Raw genomic sequence first — 21,642 nt, forward strand, 5'->3', positions numbered from 1 at the left:
TATATAATATATATTATATTCCTTTCAGTAAGAAAGGAAATATATTTCTAATGACATTATTATTCGTATAAATTTACATGTTTCCTTACTTTTTGGAACATTTGTATACATAAAGCGTTGAAGAATTACTCCATCACAAAAATAAAATATATTTGCTATTATATATATATACAAAATGCAGTAGCAAAAAAGAAAATTAATTTTATATTCTTAATTCTACATTTTTAAAGTAAAAAAAATCTATTATATTACCACGCATTATAGTATATGTAAGTACTTAAATTTTTTGATAAAAATTCCGTTATACAAATGAACTTTAATAATTAAATGTATGTGTATTAATTAATTTTATGGAAATAAATTCATGTTCAAAATAATTTAAAAACTCAAAATCGTACAATGTTTTCTGTAAAATATACTTATTTTTTAGTTTATTAAAAAGTTATTATTTGTGATTGCCAAAATGGAATAGACAATGCTTATGATAATTATAACATTTTCAATTTAAGTCTATTATGTGAACTAAGAGAGACGGTGTGGCCGAGTTGTTAACACGGCAGTGCCTAATACGCAATGTTTCGGTTTGCGACTCCTTCACAAGTGGCTCCGTTTGCTAAACGGAGCTATCAGTTGCTAAATATGCTATAGAAACGAAATGACTGAATTAAAATAAGAGTTTTTGGTATCAAAATTTTTCTTAAAAACATATTTATATAATAGCTACTCTAAAATAAAATCTACAAGTAAAATTTTAATTAACAAAAACAAAAATAATAAAAACTCAATATTTCACTGTTTTACTAAAATATTTAAATGTATACATTTTTTAATTTTTAATTTTAATTTATTAAATTAGGTTAGCTCTAATCATAAACGAAAATACACCTCGTATGTACTATAATAGACATCGGGACGTATTTAAAAATTCATAATAGAGAGAGGAAGAAAATTAAAATTTTCTTTAACAACATTACACAGTCTATAGCAGAAAAACAAGTGCCCCTCTAAATACTCCACTAAGAATTGTATTCATAAAAATATATATCTAAGAGCATAAATAATTTATACAAAAAATATAAGAAAATTACAAACATACGATCTATCTCATTGATAATTATGTATAAAAATAGGCGCTTTACAATAAATTATTATTAGTAACTTAGAAATTAATATTCATAACATAGTTCGGTTTTTATAGAATATAGTCTATAGTCTATTAAATTTTGAACACGTGTATTTGAATTTAGTATATATATAAACTAAATTCAAATACGCTTGTTCAAAATTTAAATGATAAAAATGTTGTTTTTGAAAATTATTTAAGGAAATTATATTTTAATTTTGAAAAATGAGAATGCATTTATGTTATATTCTAGTTCTGGTTGTATTATTATTTTAATTTAAAATATATTTAAAAAATGTTAGCAATAAAATAGTTCTACTGAAATTAAAACAAATTTCAAAAATAATGTGATTTTAATTTTAAAATAAAATTTTTTTTTTAACTGTATACTAATTTTTTGAACTAATAAAAAAATGTTGGGATATAAATTAATCAAGTTAAATTTTTTTTTTAATTTAATTGTTAATTAGCATACAATATACAACATTATTTAAATGTATTAACTTCAATGTTAAAAGACACTTTGTGCTGTAAAACTAAATTTCAGATTACAATATAATTTTGAGAAGTATCACTTCCCTCTATAAAAAATATTAATCCGAATAGAGGTACTTACATTTAATTATTATACTGTTACATGAAGTCCAGTGAACACGTTTAAATCAATATGTGTGTTTTCTTTTTTACAAATTCATCAACAAATAATAAAAATGTAAATTTAAATTTAATTAAAATTTTTATTTTAGTTAAAACAAAATATTTTATGTACTATTATATTTAGAAAGGTAAATATTTTTCTTACGAATAAAGATAAATAAAAATACATTTTATCAAAAAGATCAGAAATTTCTAAAGCATATGCTTTAAGAATTAAATGCTCATATGTCCATATGCTGATATCACGAGCAACATAAAAGTAACATATTTTACCAGAGAGTATAATAAAAAATAAAAGGATTCTTACAAGTTTATTATTTTATTAGAATATATATTATGAATCAAAATAATTCGTGTAAATAATTCAAATAGCATGACAACTTGTCATTGTCATTGACAAGGCTCTCCCGTAATTAGTAAGTCGAAATGATGTATTTTAATTCTTGTATAAAATAACTGTTGCAGTGCAGCAGACTATTAAAAACTGCTTCATACAGTATTACCTTGTAAAATTTTAATTTTTTTAAGTTAACATAGGATCAATTAACTATATATCAGAGATGAAATGATGAGTAAATATTCAATGAGACTAGTGAGCTTAAATTAAAGTTCTTCATTTACTTGCGCCTACTCGAAAAAGTCGTTTTAAAATGAACGGTTTCAAATTTTTAATCATCCACAAGAGTTACATTTTGTACTACTTTGTTTTGAATCTTATTATAATTTCTATTATTTAGATATGGATGTTCTAAGTCAAATTTTACATATTTCACTTGCATATTTAAATAGAAAATTAGAAACTAGATTCAAATAATTAAAATTTCTGATATCGTGAACTATAATGTAATGTGTACATCTTAAATTCAAATGTATACTATTTTTTGTTTAAAAACGTAAAAATATGTTATATAAAGTTGAAGACAATGTGCATAATTTTCTTTCAGGTCCTCTATATAAATTTTTTACAAATAAACGACCAAAATAAGTTAGTTAAAAGAGAACTGAAGTCAATGCAACTATCATAACAATGTTGATTAAATATCATATTTACTGTTATTTGGAAATTAAATTCGAAAATAGTATTCAAGTTACTCAACGTTAAAAATGTTATTTGTTCATCATATAAATGGTGAACATTTAGAGATTTTATTTTAACATTAAATATTATTTAACTTGTGTAATTTATAATATGAACCATAATTCAAATTATGTATACTGATGCTTACTTAAAACAAGTAATATTTTATAATTTCACACGAATTTTTTGTGTGTTAGTAGCTATTAGTATAGTAATATTGTATATTTGAAAATCTCTGAATTAAATGCAATTATTTAAATATCTTATAATCATAAAATAGTAAAATATAAGTTGCCATTGATACCAGTTGGATAACCCAACATGTTTGATGTTTATAATCAAAACATATATTAGCTTGTTATTAAGTTCGTGAAGAATAATTATTTCTTTTTCCTTATATTTTATTATTGTTAACTTTATTAACTTGAAAACAATTATTTTGTAATATTGATTTTGCTGTTTATAATACTAAAAGAATGAAAAGGAATAGTATATTTGGTCGGTTGGTAAGATATTTGACGTGTTGTATTTCAAAGAAAAAGAAGTGCAATGAAGATGGTATCATAGCTCAATCTGGTCCAGGTAATTTTTTAATTAAATTTAGCCTAAGACGATAGTCAACAAAAATCCTCTTAGTATCCAGCATTTTAACGGATACAGAGATTAATAGACTCTTTTGGTAGTAAATAGAGGTGATAAATAAATTGTGAGTATGATAGGATGACGGCAACGACTAGCTTATTGATATGATATCTTAATGCCTAAAAGTTGAAAAATAACACACAAAAATATTTAAATGAATCTAGCCACTGATAAATGCTGTTTCTGGCAGCTACCACCTACATAAAGTGACTTATGTTTGGAAAACGACTCATCGCTGCAGCTGTAAAAAACATCATGTTTTAACAAAAATGTATTAAAAACTTAAATAATTACATATTTTTATAAACGTTTACTGAAAAGAATTCTGAGGGGGTTGTTAATTTTTATCATAACCACTCCATGAAAAAAAATTATTTAAGTACACCATCTTGTTAGTTTACCATTAATAATGCATATTTTATACTGAAATCCGGTTCAAATCATGATTCAATAATTTATACATAAGTATTTAAAGTATCACATAAATAAATCCAATTAATTTTATAAAATCTACAATTGTCCAAAAAACTTCAGCAGACATTTTATATTACTCAATATTATAAATAAGATAAAACCACCAGTAAATGAATACTTTAGTTTTTAACTAAAGCATTTTTTAATCTAATTATAATTAGTTGTAATTAGCAATTATTACAGCAAAAAAAAAAAAATCTAAATTAAGTCCTATTGTATTATCACAATTTTCGATAAAATATTATTAAGTGTTCATTCATTAGAAAATTCAAATTTTCAACATAAAATAAAAATTTTTGATAATGATTACATGATTTCTGAAATATGTATCCGCATTTTAGCATGCGAAGCTGAAAAGGTATTGGTATTACTATGATGTGTTTTTTTTTGTGTCTGTTGCCCACTTTTTCTCAGCTCTCACCGAACCGATTTCTTTCAACGATACGTCAAAATATCACAAATCGTACCTAGTCGAAGACATTACCCTCAAAAATTGAAAAAAATTCCCTCGTTCCCCGTAAATGGGGGAAACCTCCGAAAAAATTACAAATTTAAAAATGGGTAATTTTCGAAATTTTTTCAATTTTTTTTACTAAAATCTGCCGTAACTTTTTTAAAAATAAACATATCAATATAATTCTTTTTTTTTATAGATGCATGATGTCATTACCTATCATTTGGTATATTTTTTTTATAAATCTGACTTTTTACCTGCCCACAGGGGGGGATTTAAAATGACAACTTTTTTACAAAAAATTAATTTTTTCAACTTCACTTTTGAAAGTGTTCCGGAAGGTCTGACACTTTTATATATATCTTAAATTAAAGCTAATGTAATATACTTTATAATGGTAAAAAAAAATTTCGGACTTTATTTTATCTTCATGGTGAAAACAGACATTAAACTTAATAAAAAAAATACGATTTTTGTAAAAAAATTCTTTTTTATATTTTTAACTTTATAATGCTATAACTTTTTGAAAGATGTATGGATCAATATAATTCTTTTTTTTGTAGATGCATGATGTCTTTACCTATCATTTGGTATATTTTTTTTATAAATCTGACTTTTTACCTGCCTACAGGGGGGGATTTAAAAAGACAACTTTTTCACAAAAAATTAACTTTTTCAACTTAACTTTTGAAAGTTTTCCGGAAACTCTGACACACACACACACACACATATATATATTAAATTATATATAAATATTTAGCCGATAAAGGAGATTGTTTAAATACTTTGTGCAAATTACTTATTAAATCTTTATTATGACTATTAACCAGCTGTTCTTTGTTTAAAAATGTTAAAATATTTAATAAGTAATCCTTAGTACAATAATAAAAATAATAACCTATTCTTATCTTTTTGTAAGATTTCAATTTATTCTTTAAGTGAAATTTGTTGAAATTGTTTAGGCAGTAACTGATGTGTACTTTTGCGTTTATAAATTTTTAAAAGTGAGCGTTTAAAAATTAAAATTTGTCCCTATTGGAAATTTAATATTCTTACACGTTTCAAGAGCTTTAACGGTTTTTTCCCCAAAGATATAATAACCCGTTCTTGTACAAGTTCTAAAATATCTGTTGTAAAGACTAATAAACCCAACGCTCTTTGTAAAATTCTAATCATGTGAGTAAGTAATAGTCGCGATAATAGTTAAAAGTCAATTGGTGTTTGAGACACTCGTATTGATGCACCAAGGCCGTGAATTCCAAAAGTGTTTATGTGGCCAGTCTGCCCTTCTGTAGTAATTCGTATGTCAATGTTATAAGCCTAATCGGCGGTACAACGATGTTATGGGATATGTGATTGCATCGATATCATTTAGTGAAATTTTATATAAATTCGATCAAACAAAAAATTCATTTTAGACTAATTATTGTTTAAACAATCATAAAAATAAAATTTTATATGTTATTAATTAGAAGCTATGGCGCTTGAGATATGTCCAAATACTAACAATCAGACAGAATTGGGTACAATACAAAATGAAGATATCAATATGCAAAGCGTAGGTGCATTATCAAATGAAGTACAGACTGAAGAAAGCTTTGAGTATGTTATGATTTCTGCGGAGTCACAAGAAGATATATGTCCAAATACTAACAATCAGATGGAATTGGGTACAATACAAAATGAAGATATCAATATGCAAAGCGAATGTGCATTATCAAATGAAGTACAGAGTGAAGAAAGCTTTGAGTATGTTATGATTTCTGCGGAGTCACAAGAAGATATATGTCCAAATACTAACAATCAGTTGGAATTGGGTACAATACAAAATGAAGATATCAATATGCAAAGCGAAGGTGCATTATCAAATGAAGTACAGAATGAAGAAGGCTTTGAGCATGTTATGATTTCTGAGGAGTCACAAGAAGACACGCACTCTTTATACATTCAAAACAGTGATACTGAAGATGATTGCTTAAATCGTACGGCAGAGCACGAAGTAATTGTTGATGAAGGAGACAGCTTGGAAATGAATAGAAATGGAGAAGGAATTATACGTTATTTTGGATATAATAATGAAGATGGAAGAATTATTTCAAATAATGGGAAATGCTATTATTTCAAGAGGGTAAGCATATTATAATATGCAATAATAAAGCATTTAAACAATAATATTCATTATATACTATACAAAAATAATTCATTTTTTGTTTCTTTCAAAATAATTTTTAAAATCCGTGATACGTGATTTTGCCACACAGACGATATATTGATAAATTTAAATAAAAAGAAAACAATTCTGAAGTTAAAAATTATCTTTTTTTTTTTAGGAAGACATAGTTGGTCATTATCGATATTATAGAGCTCCGCAAAAAGCAAAGTTTGTGATTGATGCTTCGCGACCAAATTGGGCGAAGGACATAGTGATAATTGGACAAATTTATGGCCAACGGTAATTATTAAATGATTTAACAGTTAAAAATTTAATTAGCTTTTCTTTTAACAGGTGCTATTATTGTTTAATGTTTGATCATTATACAGAGGACTGTATGCAGTTGGATATTGATTCTTATAATTTTTACTATCCTTACTTGTAATGCGCTAGAAATAGCTGCTCGTTTACACTATTTATTCGGTTAGTATTTAAATTTAATTTGGTCATATACTTAGATAGTATACATAGATTATACTATTTCAGGTAATAATAAAATTTAATATTGCGGTAGATTGCAATGAGTCAAGTAAAAAAAAATCTATTATATTTATACACATTATAGTATATGTAAGTACTTAAATTTATTGATAAAAATTGTGTTATACAAATGAACTTTAATAATTAAATGTATGTGTATTAATTAAATTTATGTAAATTAATTAATGTTCAAAATAATTTTTTCTATTTATTAGTACAATAAGAAAATTTAACTAATCATTTAATATTACTATTATCGTCATGTATTGCGTTTTGTTGTTTCAATAATATTTTTCTACTATCAGATTTTGTAATTCAAGATTTAATTTTTAATTTTCTATTAGAATTGGTAAACATTATTGTGTTTGATAAAAATTATGTATTATTATTATTTATTAATATAATAAAATAAACGTAGTTTTTAAGGCAACATTTAGTTAATAATTAACATTTAAAAAGCTTAAATTTTACAGATATCAAGGGTCTCACAATTTTTGCTATTCTTACAGGTAACACACCAGTGCAACAAACAGTTTGTATTATTTCTGTTAGTAGATCTTTTGACATTGTGTCTGTTAGTACTGTATCAAATAAAAATTTTATTACATTTATACAGTTACAAGCAGTGGCGGCTCGTGGCTTGGAGGAGGGGACGATCGCACCCCTACTACAATTAATTAAAAGAAGAAAATTAATTGTATATTCTGAATTCTACATTTTTATTAAAAATTTTTAAAGAGTAAAATAGTCATAATGCATTTGTTGTGTGTGAACATTAAAGTTGTTTCCCTCAGTATATGCGTTTACACATGAACACACGAGAAGTGTTTGGATGACCGACAGCGTTGTCCGAGCAATGTTCTGAAACGCTTATAATAATAAACCTTTAAAATAATAATGTGTGTATTGTGTTTTATTTTATTATATTTAATTTGACAAATTTTTATATCTATGACTAGCGGTATTATATTTAAAGTCGCACCCCCACCACCAGCACTCACGAGCCACCACTGACAAAATGGAACAGACCTAACTGACACTCATGTAGCTAATGATCTATATAACATTTTATACTTTTTTTTAACAAATTTTTACTATATAGCACAACATAAAATATGTTTAACGTTATTTTTCTCAATCACAAAAAATAATGAATATATATATAACAAACTTTTATAAAACTATTGTTTAAATTTAGGTTAATCAACCATCAACATTCTGTTGCGCCTATATGCGCACTTGTCTTACCTTTATGAAATTACTGTTGGTGTATAAATAATTTGTAAATTGAAATACTTTTAAAATAGAAAACTCTTATATGTTATATAATATGCCAATCAATTATTAATGTTACTTTATATGGCAATATGGGCCTTTTTAGGATTATTTTACTTTAAAAAAATAAACATATATTAGAGCTAATGTATAAATATACGTTGTTTAAGTTTACTATCTATAAATATAATTTTAAAATGTGCGTATAAAAATATATGAATGCTATTGATGACAAACGTACATAAACATTGGACTAGATTGTTGACACAGGCTGTATAGAATAATAATAATGTGTTACAAGTCATGACGTACTATATTATTTCGTGTGAACTGATATAATTGCTGAACGTTGACAGATCTTGAGATCTAGAATGTACGACGATTATACAATAATATTAATACATAATAAGTATTAATTCCTCAGTGTTTTGTTAACTGAATTTCACAATTTTACAGTATATTATTACATATACTAATATATAATACTAGTTATTATATTGTACTAACATTTAATGTGTACCCAGAATATAAGTATAATTTATGAACGGTGAACAAATTATAACAATTGCTGTATACACTCATTATTCTCATTAATTTATATTGCCGCCTAATAATCATTAATTTTTATTGATCATGAACGTTTACTGTTTTTATTTTCATATTTAATATGCATCTGTTAATAATTTGGCTGTTTAAAACCTTTCTTTTGTAAAGGTATTTAATATTTATACATAGTTTAAAATTACGGAAAAAAGTAGTAAATCAAATTTATATATTATAATAAAAGTTAAGGAAGTGTTATGTGTGAATAATTTTTTTAAATTACCCAGATCAAATTTATAAGAATACCACTGCGCGAGCTCAATGTAATATTTTATAAAATTACATTAATAATAACATGTCAGTTACATTATTATCGTACTTACTACCAAAACATCTAAGGTGTATTTTAGGCGGAACGATGATGAACTTGTGTTTTTTCTTTTTGGGTGTAAACCATCTTTTATGGTATTCCGGAATCATAAAACTGCAGCATTGTTGTGGGCTGGACACGTGTCTGATCTTAGAATTTGGTCTACATTTTAATCGTAAAAGAAAAGCTGGTTCAACATTTTTAAACTTGTTAATAAATAGTATTGAAAACGATTAAATATTATAGGAATTGAATTATTAAGTTATCTACTCTGTGGATAAATTATTGTGATATATTTCATGAAATAGAGTATTTTGAAATGATGGGACCAAAATATTGGTAGGTGGTAAACTTTGTCGTTAAGATTTATAATTAATCATTAAAAAAAAATGTTTACTTTAATACGTATTTATAAAATTAAAATCCTACACATAAATAAATATAATTATAGAAACTTAACATAAATTTTTCAATTACTAAGTAGATTAAAAAATATAAAAATCTATTTTGAAAAAGAAAATGTTAGTATTTTAATTATTAAATTATTTAAATTTAATTATTATTCCATTGAATTATTAAAAACAATTTGAACAAAAAGTTTTTTTATTTAAATCATTTAAACTTGAGTTTTAAGAAATATTTACCTATATAGGAACTGAACTACCATTAAATGCAGTTTAGTTCTTACACAATTTTTTCAATTTTTTATCAGTGTTCATAATTGATTACTAATATGCAAAAGTAAATTGTTGGTTAAAAGTAATCAAATAATTATACAACTTTTTTAATACTATATAGCACTTATGGTTTGATAATAACGCTATTACCAGGTCATTGTGCATACCATTATTATTCTTCCCAATGTAGTTTTTGTCAATGATTTATAAAGGGAAAGTGTTCGAATTGCAAGTAACTACAACTAAAATTGTAATTTTTGGCAATTAAAAGTGTCTACCTTTCCTTTTTGCCCAAATTTCAAATTTTTGTTAAAAACAATTTGTGGGTCCTAAACCTTCAGAGGAAAGGAACTATATTCTAAATCCAACTTATTTAAAACCATCAACGTTATAGTGACACGACAAGATCCGAACCGTCACACGAATCGGCATGATAATATTTTTAGTAGAATTTCAGTAACGCATTATTCTATTGTATCTGTCACTTTCCAGGAATTCGACTATAATTAAGTCCCGTTACCGTTTATACTAATCTAATAAACGATAAGTTATCTGGACATAATGTATGGTGAAATTAAACTTTACAGTAAATAATGGCATTAAAATTATTACCTATAGGTATCAATAATAGCAAAACAAGTTTAGTTTACCACAGTGCGACTAAGTTTAAGCTTGACGAAGCGTCAATTTAATTATCCGTAAAAATTAGATGTTGGAAAACTTGGTGGTATATTTACGAGTGTTAATGCGATATAAAAATACACTTGAAGTACTTAAATCAAATATAGGTTTCCACATTCAAGTCACATAGATGTTTTTTAATGGGCTTAAAAATATTTTATTTCAATAATATCAACGATGTTAATATTAATAATGCGTTAGTCGGCCGCTGTATAATGAAATTCTCTGACAAAAAACTTATTATTTTAAGACTGTTCCGGAGAGTCATTAATTCGTGTACTACACATATGAGAGTTAGGCGATGACAACTTCTATTGGCCTTATTTCCTGTGAGACTTGCGCGTGGAAATAAAACGACTACGAGAAGTGTTCAAGGGAGAAATAATATGTGAAGTTTATAAAAACTAATATGTGTGTGTAGTTTGATGCATGGATAACGTTGTAGACATTTCAACAGTATAATAAAAATTAGGTGCGCGTAAAAATACGAATAAAAAAATATATGTGGTCGTGTATAAACACCATTAAACTCACCAGTAGACAACACCAAATTGTTTTTGGCTGTTTTAAATAGAACTTTTCATGATGGAAAGTATTCAAGTTGAGAAATTAAATTTAACTTTAAACAAGTCGAAGTAATTAATATATAAAAACTTTCGATTCTTCTTAGATTAATGAATTAGAGAAGAACAATGAAATTAAAAGTATATATTTTAAAAATAAATATGACATATATTTCACTATAAAATTGTTATAATATGAGTATCAAATAACATCAACTGTCGAATATTGTACCAATTACTTTTTCAATTAACTTAAAAAATATTGATTAAATTTTTTCGGTACCTTTATGATTATCTTATAAGAAATAAATGTTCTAAGATTTGAAACTTAAACTATAAGTTAGTTGATGATCCTAATTAAAGCTCGACGTTCACATTATTAGCTTATAGAGGTGAACGATTTTTAAACAAATTATACTACTCGTACATACAGTACCTATAAGTATTAATTACAGATTTAATGTAATATTATTAATTTTATAACAAAGTTTTTGGAGATTATACTTTTTTAAGCGTTTAATTCTAAGTTTTACAAAAAAATGTTTTTAAAATAGCATTAATATGGTTTAAAACATAGTACTCTAAAAATATTTAGATCTATATTCAATTTGATATGAGGATTATTTTCTTTATCAGTGGCTGAGGCATTCGTCTCAGGCATTATTGAAAGGTGTACTAAATAGTTGTTACAATCTAGTAAGTTCAACATTTTAGGAAACTAAATGATATCATAAAAGCTATAAATTATTATAATATGTTCAAATTATTTAAAGTTAATACCTCACTGATATCGATCACGAATTCGATTGTTTTATTCCATCGGTCATCATCCCTTAAAGAGAAGCCGCTTTATTTGTAATAATATGCCGCAGCTCATCATTTGACAACGGTTTACTGTGGACTTATTTTTTCAATTAAAATTAAAGGCCAATTCAATTAAAAAGTAATAGTTGTATTATTCATAGAAGTGTGATAAAATATTAATAATGTACGAAGATATAATTGTATCCCAGAAACAAACTATCAATAGTGCACTTGTATAAAAATGACAAAATACCATTTTGTAAATGTTTATTAAATAAGCATTTCAAAATGGTGTTACCTATTCAAATAAAAGTGGAATTATGATTGTTAACCTCTTGAGTACAGATATGTTCAACCAACACACGTATTTTAATAATATAACACATTCAGTTTAATTTACAGGAATGAAATTAGGAATACTGTAAATTTTCAATATCAGGATCAAAAAAAGACTTGGGAGTTATTAGAGGCAGGCCCGAGATTCGTTACGGGTGCACGCCCAGGGGACAGGCCAACAAACTGAACGAGCCAATCCGTGAACGATGCGCGCGGCGACGAGTGAAGAACATAGAGAAGGAAAAAGTGCCAGTGACGATAAAAATAAAATGATTTTTGACGGGGGCAAAACGGGATGACAGAGAAATGGACCAGTGTTGGTGAAAGGTTCACCCGAGTTTCGATGTTGTTGTTGTTGTTGTTGTGCCACATTAAACAATCTCGCGCAATTATAATCGTACCTTAACAGAACGTGTTGACAGGGTGATATTCGTGTAGGAATTTTTTTGGTAATAAAAAAATCATCGTCAATAGGTCGACTTGTAAATCAGTCGAGAACACTTTTTACGTCACTTCGCCGATGCACAATTCTACACAGTACGATGAAAACCGTTTGCATTTTTCTGACTATTATAGCAGTATTGCAAATTTAAAAAAATAACTAGAAGCCACCGTTGACATATTTAGTACCTAACCCGAAAGTGGCCATGCACCCGTTTTACAACACTTATAGTGTCAGCGGTGATCATAATATAGGCAATGTCGAGCAAAATCTATTTACTGACCACAATTGGGTACCATCGACACAATCGCCGATTTTAAATAATACGCCCATGAAAGACATTGAAGGTAAGCGACTTTTTTTTATTCGTATTTAAGTTATTCGTAGACAGTTAGTAGCCCGACAAATATTGGCCCGTTGGTTTTAACTCAAATATTTGTATTTTTTCCGTAACTATCAAATTGAGTACTCGTTAAGATTACGATATAATGAGAATTTTGAATAATGAGTTAAGCGATTTATTTATATTTACATTTTTTTATTTTTCAGCGAATAGAGTAAATTTAAAAATATGCTAGCGAATTTAATTTACGTCACAGAATTTGTCTTATTTCTATTGATTCCTTGCCAAATTCGCGCTTCCATTTTTTTTGGAAATTCAAGTTCAGTCATTGTAACTAACAGTTGTTTCCAAATACCATAAAAATTACGATAGTTGTAATCCATAATCCTAGAAAATATATAGTTTAATACACTATAGTATACTATAAATATATTTTAATTTTTTTAATTATGTATTTGACAAGACTTATGTTTTGGTGGTTTTATAATAAAACTTTTATTATAAAAATCAATTACTTTACTAATAAAAAATAAAAGTGTTTTCTATATTAATAAGAACAAGTTAATTTTCCATATATTTATTGTATACTTATTTTTTAGGAAATCAAATATGATAAATACAAATTATAGAATTTTTTATTAAGTCATAATAAAACTCAATTGAACAGGCTTTTATTTATTTAAATTTAAAAGGCAGGAGTAAAAATAATCTCGCATCAAGAAAAACATTGTTTTTTAATTAAAGTTATTTCATTATTTACTTTTTTTTGCATTTGATGAAAAAAAAAATACTATTATTAATTGTAATAATTTTTTTTATTTAAAAAAATTTATAATTAAAAATGAAGATGTCGTATCACAGAAGTAAGCATAAAGAATAATTTAGTAGGTTAATTTATCTACTTAAATATCCAATTAATGAATAATTTTGGTACTTCTAAAAATGTTGACTCTTTGATTTCCAAATTTGTTAACTTGGTAATGTGCAATATTTGAACATAGTAGGATTTAAAAATCTGATATTTAAATTTATTACTAAAAGCAATAAAATGATCTCGTCAGTATTTCCTAAGAGATAATCTGAGATTTTCATTTTTAATTTTACATCACTGAAATAAAAAAAAAAATGTAAAATTAGTCATAATTACAAGTTTTATGCAAAGATTTTATGTATAAAATAAATTCTTAAATGATCGACAGTTACAACTGTCTCTCTCTTAATTTCCAGTGCCTAAGAAAAATCATTTTTTTAATAAAAAATAAACCAACATAACTTATTTTTTAATTTTAACTGAGACTAGTATATAGAATATATAATGATTTCATTAATTTATTCGTCTGGGTAGCCATTATTTAATTAAATAATTAATTTTTATCATGTATAACGTTTAATATGCATTATTTTTATTTATCATAAGTATTGGAAATATTTTATGAACAGTAAAAGGTTGTACAACTTTACATAACTGCAATTCCAATAACACCATTAAAAATAAGTTAATAATTAAATTATCTGGCCCTGTGTTGAATATCAAACATCCACATAGGTATTACATGAAAAATAATGGAAACAAGGCTAGGAAAAGGCAAAGAAACCATTTTTCTTTAAAGATACTGTTATACAAATATGTATTATTGTTAATTGTTTAGATTAAGAAGTAATAAAAATGGATTTCAAATAAAGCGATTGTTTTATTTTTTTAAGTTTTCCTCAAAAATAATAATTACCCGGCTATTAAAATCAGTAATGACGCTTTCTTAAATTGCGATATAGAATATTTTTATATAAATAAAAATTTTAGATTTGGCTAGAAGATTTGAAAAGTTGTATAATAAAATTTAAACAAACTGGTGATAAACATTTGAAGATCAAAATTAAAACAAGGAAATATGATGTTAATAGAATAATTGTATATTCTAAACCGCATTTATAATTGTTGTTTGATTCATTAGTGTATTTATTATGTCATAAATACACCAATGCTAACCATTCTATATTAGCCCAAAAGCACTTAGCTTCTATGAAAATTCAGCGAAATTTTATTTATTATAAATTAAATATATTTTTAAAAACTGAAACATTTTATTTGATTCCTTTGTTGTATTTTTTTCAAGCTACTCGTTTGCGTAGTATTATTAACGTATTTATGGGGAGATTATTAGTATTTCAATCATATCGAATAACAGAAAGAAAAAATATCATTCAGTTCAAAAAATTATACTAGGTTATGCCTGGAAATTTTTTTTTTTTTGAAAACATCTCTAATAGAAAAAATTCTAAATCCTCTGTGGAATTATTTTACCCGAATGTATAACTTTAAAGACAAGAATGTACCACTACTGTTAATAAATGCTCGTTTAAGTTAATTATTAAGTTTAAAAATTTTTCAGCTTGTCTAGAAACAGTATCTAACACCAATATTAGTGTTATTAAACCAGGACCTCATCAAACATATTCATCCGAAAATTCGAGTGATAAAATTCCAGAAAGTAATTCATTAAGTCACCAGGAACACCCAAAATTAACAGGAGTCGGGGCAGTGTTAGAAATGAAACATCTGTGGGAAGAATTCAACGAGCTGGGTACAGAAATGATAGTTACTAAAGCAGGCCGGTTAGATATTTAGCTGTTTATTTCGCAGCATATGTATTATTTATTGTATTATATTTTTATTGACATTTTTAACGCATTAACGTGCTTTTACAAACACGTTTTTAAAATTAAGTTAAATAGACGAGTACTATGAGTTATCAAGTCATTAATTTAATAGGCGAATGTTCCCTACTTTCCAAATAAGACTTTTTGGTCTGGATCCTATTGCAGAATACATGCTCATGATGGATTTTGTTCCGGTAGATGACAAGAGATACAGATATGCGTTCCACAGGTAAATCAAAACATTTAAAAAATATAATATACCTCGAAGAAAATATTGATTTCGATATAAATTCAAGTTCAAGTTGGGTGGTAGCTGGGAAATCAGATCCTATTTCACCGCCGAGAGTGCACATACACCCAGATTCACCGGCATCTGGAAGTCAGTGGCTGAAACAAGTTGTATCATTCGACAAACTCAAGTTAACCAACAACCAAATGGACGACAATGGACACGTAAGTCAAGTGCCATCAATAACGAACGGTAGTGTGGGGTGTGAAAATACATTCATGAGAAAGTCGCGGTTGCTAGTTTAACACGGGAATTGTTTACACGGCACATTGTTAAAAAATAAGGTTACCATTTTATCGTGTTCAGTAAGTACTTGATTTTTATAGATAATTTTAAACTCCATGCATCGATATCAACCCAGATTTCACGTGCTCTACATTCCCGGACGAGACGACGGCCCTTCACATTCCTCAAACAACTTTAAAACGTTCATGTTCCCAGAGACCAAGTTCACAGCCGTAACAGCATACCAAAATCACAGGGTGAGATAACCGATTAATTAATTATCAGACGAATAAATAATGTTCGATAATCATCGTATTAAATGCGCAGAGGTTAATATGAAGTCGTAATACCTTTACGAGTAACTTGTCTGTTACGATCATAACAGACACATTCTAACCGGCTAATTCATTTGGCATTTATGATGTAATCAAATATTAATACAATTATAAACACTCATATTGAATGCAAATAAACACTGAACACGTGAACGTCCGTAAAAACTTGTTAATATCTTTTTCTTTGAAATTTTTATTTAGATTACACAATTGAAAATAGCCAGTAACCCATTTGCAAAAGGATTCCGAGACTGTGAAACCGACCAGGAATGGTAAGAGTACTAAAATACAATACTGTCTGTACAGTTGTAATGCAATTCTCAAATCAAATATCTCACGTTGGATTAGCAGTACATGTCTAATAACCTTTTTTAACCTAGTAGTAAAACACCCTCGATTTCTAAATAAATGACATATACATAATTTTTTTTTTTAATAATTTATTACATTAACGATTAATTAACGTGTAAATATAATTAGACATTGGTTCATTACATTTCAACTAGACCGTCAACGACAAACATAATAGTTTTCTCGAAAAAAGAAACCGGTTAAGTGAAAAATTACTACTCATTACAAATAAAAATTCATGTGCACTGGGGTTATTTAACATAGTAGGTGCCTAACGACAGAATGAATTGGCACATAAATCGCAATAAACGTCTCGGCTACCCGCGTATTTCAAAAAGACATATTTTTTTTATAGATGTGCTACGTTATATATACCAAACATGTGTGTACTCTAAATCTAATATATTTTTTATTTTTATAAGAGTGCGTGTATTTAAGGAAGTCGAAATAATTATAATTGTTAGTTTTTTTTTCCTTTTACAGCGGCTCAATGGCCTTAGACGGCGACACGCAAACTGCTAATAATAATAATAATAAACCGCAATGCAAAAAAAATGTTACTGGCATACACAATAACAATAACTGTATTCAGTTCCCGAATAAAGAAACGACCGGAAGTTTGGGTAAGTTATTGGATTTATTTTTTTATAAGTAATTAAAAATACTTCATAAGATTAAACGTAGTTAGCCTATACTAATAAAATCTGGCGTTGTGTCGGTATAAATATTTACGTACGAACGTGATACGTCTGGTGATGATCAAAGACAGAATCCATGTGGTTTTTGAATATTTATAATTCTGATACATTTTCTTTTAGGTATAAATTATTTATATCGATACTGTACACAAAAATTTATCGTATATCACTTTATTCTAAACAATAAACAAGTATGAACTTTTAAAAAGTTCATAGGCAAAATCAATTTGTAAACTTATCATTACAAAAACGTTGTGTTCATTATTAGAACCTAATACATAATATATCTTGATATTAATGATCTGCTAATTAAAACAATAATAACTGAGTTAATTACACGAGTACTATGACACGGAGTCCAAGAGTTTTCTACAACTACTATTTAAATCTTTCAAGTGTATAAAAAAATGTGAAAATAACGACAAAGAAGTGTTTCTGCACACGTATTAGACCGGAGCATCAGTTCAAATACGAAATACACCGTTTGTGAACTGCTCTAAGGACGTCATTAATTACCAGCGTTGTCCATGACAGTCATTAATCATAATATTTTCGGGAAATGTTAAATAGACAAGCTGCATCGTCGCGTTCCACCGCATTAGCAGTCTCTCGTCCGTGTCTCTTTAAACAAGACAATTAAAAGTCTCGCGGCGATGAAAATAGAAGTACTCGTGGAACATCAGTACCACACTAGTTTGCTAAATAAAATTCCGATTTTTCATCCACTAGAGCTTACTAATTTTTTAACGCGCTTTGCCATCAGAGGCGACACGATTATTCACACTACGTCAATGAAAAAATACATTCACTTACAATAACGTTTTGTCCGAATAATTCAGCGTTTAAACATTGGGATCTCTATAAATAATCGTTATAGTTTTGAACAACAACATTTTTTTCCTCGCGCATTACATTGATTGCCAAGATAGATGCGCACTGTATAGTACATTATATGACACATCCATGTACTCCAATGACATCGAGACAAATTAATTATAAATTTGAGTAAAGTCGTCACTGTTACGTGCATCTCGGCTAATATATTGCTGCGAGACATGAGCGTTTAGACAAACACATACAACTATAAAGTGAAATAAACCGAACAAATATCACAGCTTATAAATAAAAATATCTTTGTAAACCGAGTAGCCGGCCGACATTTATGTCAAGCTATGTAAATGACGTTTGTACCGTTGGCGTTTCCGACGTGACAGTCCTCAATTGTGCAACCCTATTGCTTCTCATATCACAATGTTTAATTTTACAATATTAAACATTTTTCACAGAGGCATTACAGTAGACACTGTTGAATTTAATATTATATTATTTATACACCGTAAACGGATTCTTTGTTTTATTAGCTACAACTATGAACGATTTCGTGTTTCATCGCCGCGACTCCTTCTACATACTCATATTACTTGTTTATCGTAAAATATACAGACCGAAATTATGAGCTAGTTGCATTCAATGAAATTGTTCAAAACCGAGTTTTTCAATACTTTTGCGCTTTCAAATAGCATTTTCTTGTTGTGCTGAAAAAGTAAAGCTTCAGTATGAAGCGTTTCAATCATACAAATTAATAACACATAAAACATCTTAATTTCAACTATCGGTTGTGCATATTTTTTTACATAAAGTAATTTATTGTCAAAAATTCCCATTAAAATGATGGATGATGTTACGACACTAATCTTAACGGCCACACCACGACGAAAATTACTGTGCATTAAGCTACCGTTTAAGAAAAAGATTCATAAAACAACTAAAACATCCTAATTACATCTCGTTAACTGAAAAATAGTCATGTTTTAAAAGTAGGTATTTTTAAAAGCATAATTAAAACGATACTATATAAGTGACAAATTTATTATTAACTATAAGTTTAATTTTATTTGTTATTATAATAAAAAATATTATTATTTACAAATAATTCTAATACAATTTAAAATTCAGGTTTTTTTAAATTCTGTAAATCAGATTAACAAATAAATTTACTGATTCAGTAATTATCAATTATCATCTTAAGAAATTCAATTACACACGACAAAATCTTTAATTTTTTTCTATTAATAAATCATTACACTCAAAATAAAAAACTGTTAAAAACCGTATATTAATATGTTATTTTAATAGATATTTTCCCACAAGTTATTTCAAATATGTTGTGTATTATTAATGTCCATAATTTCAAGTGGTTTTCAACATAAACTCAATATCTATACTAAGTATATGCTTACTGGTCCCGCGGACTACACTATAAATTACTTAACACGTCAAATAAATGCGCTACTTTCAGTAGATTTTCCAATAATGTAATTATTTTGTAAGTACTTCACTATACAATAAATTAATGTAATAGGTCAATGTCGTATTTTTTAAGCTTTTATGTCTAGTATATTTAAAATAAAATAAGACGCCAAACAAAGTTTACGGATGTATGTTTGTCTATGGTCAAAATTTAAACTTTGATAAAAAAAACTGAACACAAATAAAGTTATAAACTAAAGCAAAATTCACTTTGTATAACGATGTTTGTCGTAGTTAGTAAATTTGTTTGTCCAATAGAAAATATCTTGTAATGTTTTCGGTAATGTTAAATTATATTTTTATAAGTTGTAGACCTTTTTATTTCAGATGTTCTGAATTCGTAATGCATAAATGAGAAAAACCATTAGATTATCCCTGAAAATTTGTCTTAAAATTTTTCTCTAAAATGGATTTTTAAATCGTCTAAGCGTTTCAATTAGTTCTAAATTAACGAAAGAGTTTTCATAGTTGACTTTTTATGTAATAAACTCTATTTAAGTATTTTGGATTTATTGTTTGCCAAGTGTCTAATTAACTCCCCTGACAAAGTAAAACGAACTTTACCGACTTTGAATGAGTTGAAGTACGTTAAGTTGTTATTTTTTTCAGGTGTGGACAGCACGTACAACAGCGACAGCTCGTCGTCGTCATCGTCAACAGCGTCTGCATCACCATCTCACCTAACCGCGGCCGTGACAATGCACAGTCAATCTCACGTGTCAACCGCGGCTGCACCTTCCGTCCCAACAACACCTTATCTGGGTCAAATGTGCAACTACGGACCGATATTCGCTTCGCCCGCTTATGCTCATCATAACTACTCTCCGTTTCATGGATACGATAGGTACAAATTAAAAAAAAAAATCATACAAAAAGCCTTTAAAATCCTCTTAAAGTTTCAACAACTGTAATTTAATAAATATATAATTTTTGTATAGATTACACCAAAAAAATACTGGGCCAGAAGTAGCAACCGGATACCACATGCCTTACCAACATCATTATCACCACAGGCATCCAACGTTTCATAGTACCCAAAAAATAGCAAACACATTTGTGCAAAATGATTATGTGCCTAGATGAAACAAAACACCTAGTCAATAAAGAAAAAATAATTATTTACTCATTCACGCAGGACATCGATGCTATTTTTTTTTTATACATTGTTAATAATGTAAATATTGTAAAAATTTGTGATACTCGTATACTTATACATAATAATTAGTTTTAACCTAAAGATTAATAAAAATGTTAAAAAATATATTTTTTATTGGTAAAATTTTTCAATATAAATTTGTTTTTCGTACATTATACGTTTTATCATTTTAAGGCCGGCCAGTCATATGCCCAAAACCCGCATATTAAAAGTTTTTTAGTTATTTGTACAACAAACTTAATTAGATTTCATGCGCTTATAACTGACTCAGGGCCTCGATAATCATAGCACAGAAATACCTATCAGTACACTGACATTAGCTTCGATGCGAAGCTGAGAAAGTATTAATTTTACCATGATGTGTTTATTTTTGTGTCTGTCACTACTATTCTCAGCTCTCACTGGACTGATTTTTCTCAACGATATGTCAAAAGATCACAAATTGTATCTAGTCGAAGACATTAGC

General features: G+C 27.2%; 2 protein-coding genes and 1 long non-coding RNA gene across 4 annotated transcripts; 2 read left to right on the forward strand and 1 right to left on the reverse strand.

Moving 5' to 3' along the window:
* The first annotated feature begins 5,905 nt into the window (after positions 1–5,905).
* On the forward strand, positions 5,906–7,025 carry LOC126895374 (uncharacterized). Its single transcript, XM_050667185.1, has 3 exons — positions 5,906–6,556; positions 6,759–6,880; positions 6,935–7,025. The coding sequence occupies exons 1-3, from the start codon at positions 5,906–5,908 to the stop codon at positions 7,023–7,025; spliced, it is 864 nt and encodes a 287-aa protein (XP_050523142.1).
* A 379-nt stretch (positions 7,026–7,404) lies between these two features.
* On the reverse strand, positions 7,405–12,466 carry LOC126894651 (uncharacterized). Of its 2 annotated transcripts, XR_007701469.1 has the most exons (4): positions 12,010–12,466; positions 9,322–9,470; positions 8,637–8,761; positions 7,405–7,701 (listed from the first exon to the last, which is right to left on the reverse strand). It is a non-coding gene; the product is annotated as an uncharacterized LOC126894651 (long non-coding RNA). The 2 variants fall into 2 exon arrangements; XR_007701468.1 differs by lacking the exon at positions 7,405–7,701 and having other exon boundaries at positions 8,271–8,761.
* Positions 12,467–12,669: 203 nt separating this feature from the next.
* Positions 12,670–21,288, forward strand: LOC126894644 (T-box transcription factor TBX1-A-like). The gene is made up of 9 exons (XM_050665802.1): positions 12,670–13,158; positions 15,545–15,767; positions 15,925–16,041; positions 16,109–16,265; positions 16,428–16,583; positions 16,863–16,933; positions 17,496–17,635; positions 20,630–20,864; positions 20,959–21,288. Exons 1-9 carry the CDS (start codon positions 13,017–13,019, stop codon positions 21,101–21,103), a joined length of 1,386 nt encoding a protein of 461 aa, XP_050521759.1. The 5' UTR covers positions 12,670–13,016; the 3' UTR covers positions 21,104–21,288.
* The last annotated feature ends 354 nt before the right edge of the window (positions 21,289–21,642 follow it).

Source organism: Daktulosphaira vitifoliae, unplaced genomic scaffold, assembly GCF_025091365.1.
Source record: "Daktulosphaira vitifoliae isolate Bord-2020 unplaced genomic scaffold, ASM2509136v1 Scaffold_1, whole genome shotgun sequence".
Classification (NCBI taxonomy): domain Eukaryota; kingdom Metazoa; phylum Arthropoda; class Insecta; order Hemiptera; family Phylloxeridae; genus Daktulosphaira; species Daktulosphaira vitifoliae.

Excerpts from the sequence above, each read along its gene's own strand:
- LOC126895374 (XM_050667185.1), top strand. The coding sequence starts at position 5,906 with ATGGCGCTTGAGATATGTCCAAATACTAACAATCAGACAGAATTGGGT. Across the intron at positions 6,557-6,758 it reads AATGCTATTATTTCAAGAGG|GAAGACATAGTTGGTCATTA; the intron begins GTAAGCATATTA and ends TTTTTTTTTTAG. Across the intron at positions 6,881-6,934 it reads GGACAAATTTATGGCCAACG|GTGCTATTATTGTTTAATGT; the intron begins GTAATTATTAAA and ends TTCTTTTAACAG.
- LOC126894644 (XM_050665802.1), top strand. The coding sequence starts at position 13,017 with ATGCACCCGTTTTACAACACTTATAGTGTCAGCGGTGATCATAATATA. Across the intron at positions 13,159-15,544 it reads GCCCATGAAAGACATTGAAG|CTTGTCTAGAAACAGTATCT; the intron begins GTAAGCGACTTT and ends AAAATTTTTCAG. Across the intron at positions 16,042-16,108 it reads TACAGATATGCGTTCCACAG|TTCAAGTTGGGTGGTAGCTG; the intron begins GTAAATCAAAAC and ends TATAAATTCAAG.